Source organism: Triticum urartu, chromosome 3 (genome assembly GCF_003073215.2).
Source record: "Triticum urartu cultivar G1812 chromosome 3, Tu2.1, whole genome shotgun sequence".
NCBI classification, from domain to species: domain Eukaryota; kingdom Viridiplantae; phylum Streptophyta; class Magnoliopsida; order Poales; family Poaceae; genus Triticum; species Triticum urartu.
The window spans coordinates 43,223,791-43,229,253 of NC_053024.1; the positions used below are offsets into that span (position 1 = coordinate 43,223,791).

At 48.1% G+C, this 5,463-nt stretch overlaps 1 protein-coding gene across 1 annotated transcript; it reads left to right on the top strand.

Annotated features, from left to right (window-relative positions):
• The first annotated feature begins 327 nt into the window (after positions 1–327).
• Positions 328–3,571, top strand: LOC125542667 (probable folate-biopterin transporter 8, chloroplastic). Its single transcript, XM_048705798.1, has 2 exons — positions 328–931; positions 2,303–3,571. Exons 1-2 carry the CDS (start codon positions 478–480, stop codon positions 3,361–3,363), a joined length of 1,515 nt encoding a protein of 504 aa, XP_048561755.1. The 5' UTR covers positions 328–477; the 3' UTR covers positions 3,364–3,571.
• Positions 3,572–5,463: the final 1,892 nt, after the last annotated feature.

Sequence of the window (5,463 nt, forward strand, 5' to 3'; positions counted from 1 at the left end):
AGAAACGACGACCTGAAGAGCACAACGGCTGAAATTTTTTTGCACCCAAAGACTAAATTAGCGTCGGGGCCTTTCCAGAAGACCGAAAAAACGCCTTGTGAAGGACACAACGGCTGAAGATGTTCTTAAAAACCTAGACCATGAAAGAGTAAAAATGATTCACACGTGTGGATTCGGCGATCCTCTTCACCGGCAACGACCGACCTCGGTCGGCGGATGGAAGCCGCCGAAGGACGGCGACGGAAGGAGACGCCCAGTCGGCTGCCGCGAAAGCACCCACTCTTTCTTCCTGAGAAAGAAAGAGTCTGGTACGGTGCGAATAATTCATCTTTGTCCTTGTTGAGACACGTGGTGACCTGAGGTTACATACGAGTTCCATACAGTACAGCTACAAGGCTCCGACGAAATCGTCGCGACAGACACACACACCCTTCACTTTTCTCTCCTCCTCCGCAAAGGCCTCGACCTCCGCCGGAAATGCTCTGCCTCTCGCCGCGCGCGCCGTGCCTCCCCGGTCCACACGCAAAGGCCTCGCCTTCCGCCGGCACCGGAGGAGGCGGCAATGCTCACCGCCTGACGCTGCGCGCGGCGCCGCGGCGGTGGCGGCTCGTGAGGCCCCGCAGCTGCTCGGCCGCCGCGCCCGTGCCGGTGCCGGCGCCGCGGACGACCGCGGAGCGGTGGGGGTCGCTGCGGGAGATGCGGCGGGTGTGGTGGGTGTGCGGGGCCGGGTACTGGGTGCAGGGGTTCCGGTGCTTCCCGTGGCTGGCGCTCAACTTCCACCTCACCCGCGGGCTCGGGCTCAGCCCCGTCGCGCTGCAGCTGGTGCAGAACGCCGGCAGCCTCCCGCTCGTCGCCAAGCCGCTCTTCGGCGTCCTCTCCGACGCCGTCTACATCGGCCGCGAGCACCGCCTCCCCTACATCTCCATCGGAGGTGCTTAACTTCATCCGCCCCTTTTTCCCCTTCCCCTTCCGCTTTACCACGATTGCGACCCCTTCTTCTTCCTCATTTGTTGGACATCGTTGTGTCCGTTCATTTTTTCCGATTCTTTCAAAATTCAACCGAAACATACGTGATAGTTCAGGTCATCTCGGCTTAAAATTCTCATCTCAGAAGTACTGCGCCGAATGAATATACTACTCCCTTACAAAAGTTTCAGGTATCTGTCTGAAATTGGAAATTCCTATGAGTACAAGGGTTCAGCAGCTGCAGATATGTTGTCCAATTTGACAAGAGCTGTGAAAACTAGGGAGGAGCTCCTGAGCTCAGTGATAGTGACAACGTTTAATTTCACGTATTCAAACCGCATATTCTTGTGAGTACCAATTTCACTGTGTGATAGGGATTGCCATTTGTCTCAAAAGATTGCTGTTTCTCTCTGTATTCTATTTCTGACCAACAGATTGGTCGAACTAATCCCTTGATAGCTGGGGGTCAGCTGTTGTAGACTTGTAGTTTAAGCAACTTCTACTGGAGCAGTCGGCACTTGTTCTAGAGAGAGAGAATTGTTTGGAAAGCAACATGGGTATATACTAGCGTAGTCGGCACTTGTTCATTCTAGAGGAAGAGTTGTCTGCATCATGGGTATCTACAGTAGTCGGCACCTGCCGGAGAGAAAGATACGTTTCGGAAACACACCGCACCTTCCTGCCCAGTGTGTGTGTACGCCACTCTTATTGCTGGTCACACATTTTGAGCTTCTCCAAGTTGGTAAATCCCGGAGATTACTTGCTCCTATTCTGGTGGCTCCGGATACTTGCATGTTTTACTCTGAATGATTGGTGGTCACACAATCTGAGCCTTGCCAAGAGAGTTCTCCAGAGGGCGCCCCGTGCCCTCTGTGGTGCTTGCGAGAGGTTGCTAGAGGCTGTTTTGTGGTCCACTAATCTCTGAAAGCTGCCTCTGAGATTCCCCACCCCCCATGCTACGCCTTACGGTGATTGGGACAGGTTCTTTGTGATGTTTGTCCTAGTTTAGGAGGATGATCCAAACGAAATGATGCCGATTTGTTTGTTTGTGTGTTTGTTACCTGCTGGTTTCCTGTTTCCTGTTCGTGACTATGTAAGAACACTTTGGTCCTATAACTTTTACTGTCGAGATATAAACACTGCTGCTGGTAAATTGCTGACAAAGTGAATAACAATCATATTTCCTAGTTCAGTGGTTATCTTTCTATGCAAACAATCTGTATTCTGAAAATTAAATGTTAAGTGCAGATGATCATTTTTAGGAAACGAAGCCTTAAAATCGAATGAATTGTTCAGTTGGTCTGTGCTAATGTTGGCTACTGTTGTGAACTTTCAGCATTACTTCAGCTTACTGCTTGGGGAACACTGGCGATCATGCCAGTTACGGGCGACACATTTCCAACTCACATGATATGCATTCTGATTGGAAATCTTGGAGCATCCGTGACGGAAGTTGTAAGCGATGCTGTTGTCACGGAGTTCAGCAGAACACAGAGGACCGGCGTACTACAGTCTTATGCATTCATAGGCCTGGCAGCTGGAGCCCTCCTAGGAAACTTGTCGGGCGGATACGTTCTGTTGAGAACGCAGGAACCAAAGATCATGTTCACAGCGTTCTCTGTCCTCCTTGGCCTCCAACTGGCACTCTCCATAGGCACAAAGGAAACACTGCCAAGCTCCCATGGAAGCTCCAGAAGCCTTCTTGTCAAGAGCTCATTGTCGGCCAATCTTCGAAAGCAATTCTCAAACCTGATGACAGCGGTCCGCGAGGAAAGGATATTCTACCCGCTTGCATGGATCATGACCTCGTTTGCTGTCGTGCCTGTTCTCTCTGGAACCATGTTCTGCTTCCAAACACAGCATCTGAAGCTCGACTCATCGATCATCGGCCTTTCAAAGGTCATGGGGCAGGTCATGGTCGTCTCCCTGACCGTCCTCTACAACCGCCATCTCAAAAGGATCCCCTTGAGGCGACTCGTGGGCGGAGTTCAGATAATGTATGCTTTCGCGGTGCTGTCGGAGCTGATCCTGGTGAAGCAAGTGAACCTTATGCTGGGGATACCAAATGAGGTGTATGTGCTTTGTTTCTCGGCTCTCGCCGAAGCGATCGCGCAGTTCAAGGTCCTGCCGTTCTCGATCTTGCTGTCGAGCCTCTGCCCCCCTGGCTGCGAAGGTTCGCTCTTTGCCTTCTTCACCTCTGGATTGGTCTTTTCGGCGATTCTGAGTGGTGTGTTTGGGGTTGGACTGTCTGCCCTGATTGGGCTGTCCTCTGGGGGCTACTCGAGCTTGCCTCTGGGTATTCTGCTGCAAAGTTTGGCCGCGTTGTTGCCTTTGGCGTGGCTGTCTTTTGTGCCTGAAAACTGGACTGCCGATGGGAAGATTGTAAAGCAAAGATGACGAGCATATTGACATCGGAAGTAGATCTTGTTAGGTACTGAATGACGTTGTACAGGAATTTCTTCTAGCCCAAGCAACTCAATGGGATTACATGTATAGGTATCCAAATGTGTTCTTTATTGACCTTCAGTGTACACAAAACACACACACAGATTCCAAAATAGGAAAATGCATCCAACTGCAAGGTGTAGGTACACCTAGGTCAGTATATACTTTCATTGGGTAGTGCACATGCTACTCACGCCGTCCCAAAATAAGTGTCGTTGGTTTAGTTAAAAATTTAGTACAAAGTTGTACTAAATCAACGACACTTATTTTGGGACGGTGAGAGTACTTTATAACTTTGAGTATGTTCATACACTATTTTATTTCTAGGATAGTGAGGTCCATGATTTTTTTTTTACAACCAAGCCCATAGTTTTTAGTGGGTTTTTGAAAGATCTTCATATTTGAACAAGTCTGCCAAAAATGTGGTACACACTAGGTAACATCCTAGCTCAATAACAATGATAGACTACTCATATTAACAAGATGCACCTTCTTTTTTGTAAGTCGATCTTCAAAGAACTCCAAAGTTAAGTATGCTTGGCTTAAATTGTGTGATAATGGTGTCGGAGCAGTGTTGATTTGGTTATGTTTATATGTGAAACGTGTGAAGTGTGCTGCATTTTGGGTGATAAGGCCATCATATTTGAAAGCGGTGTGCAGAACAATAGCCAAACAACTGTGATTTACATCTACTTACTCCTGAAACACAAACGCATGCAACCAAACAGCGGTCCTTAATATGTCCTCGTGTAATGTATGCTACCAAATGATGTGCACAACATGATTTTTAGCCTGCATCATCTCAACCAGACCCAGTCGAGTCACATATGCAAGGGGCGAAAAAACAATGCAGGTAACTAAACCGGCTGACGTTGAGTGGCAAATTAAGTCATTGACTGACTTAGCCTCTCATACACCATGCAATCTCCATCCGAGGACAACGGGACCCCTCAAAAGAAGTGAAAATTATAAAATTGAAAAGAAGTCTGTGGAACAAAAAGATATATGAAATGAAAAGCGAAACTTGTGTGTGATACCAACTGGTATTTGTGCAATAAAAGCCGAATTCTATTAAATTAGAGAAATAAAAGGTGAAATTTTTGTGTGGTAGCACTTCACATTTCATTGCTCATATTTCAGAAAATTCACTTTTATTACTCCCTCCGTTCCTAAATACAAGACGTTTTGACGGTTCCTAAATATATGAAATTTGAACCGCCAAAACGTGTTGTATTTTGAAACGGAGGGAGTACTTTATAACTTCACTCACGATTATTTTTTGGGAAAGAAACTTTCATTAATCAAGCCAAGTGATTGCAAATCAGAGAATGTAAGGCGGGATGCAGTTTGCTGTAGCGAGCGAACCACTAGAATGCAATGCAAGACAAGAATTCTCAAAAAAAAATGCAATGCAAGAGGCACAACAGTCGTTGGATGAAGATTGCACGGTGGATAAAGAAAAGGCCATGACTTTTTTTTCAAAACTATCATGTTTTTTGTAGCAATTTCGGAAACTATAGCGTAGAATAAAAAAAACGCAAAACTGTGACCCTGTCGGCCAGGAGTGGGCCAAAAAGGCAGTTTTCGGCCAGGCCATGGCCGAAGTAGGCTTTTCGGCCGCGTTTGGGCCGAAGACCAGCGTACCTGGGCCGAAAAGTCGATGTTGGCGGGGGCCAGGCCGAAAATAGTAGCTTCGGCTACTGGGCGGCCGAAGTGGGCCGTTTTCAGCCAACCGGCGACCGAAGCTGGCCTTTTCGGCCAGGCTTCGACCGAAGCCGTTTTCGGCCAGATAACGACCGAAAAGGTGCGGATAAGCACCGTTTGCCCCCTGCGTTGTTCGCCTCTGTTCTTCGTTTCCCTTTCTCTCTCTCAGTTCTTCTCTGTACCTCGCCCCCCCGCGCCGATCTCCTCCATTTGCCACACATTTGCAAATCCAACCCACAGAATCGGTAGATCATAGCAATCCCCACCAGCCTACGGTGTTATTTTTTGCTATGGGATAGTTTTTGATGTGTTTGGGGAGGAGCAGCCATGGTGGGGAGGAGGAGCCAT

Bases quoted from the DNA above. Each gene is read 5' to 3' on its own strand.
- LOC125542667 (XM_048705798.1), top strand. From the start codon at position 478: ATGCTCTGCCTCTCGCCGCGCGCGCCGTGCCTCCCCGGTCCACACGCA. The intron at 932-2,302 runs GTGCTTAACTTC...GTGAACTTTCAG, and splicing joins CCCCTACATCTCCATCGGAG to CATTACTTCAGCTTACTGCT.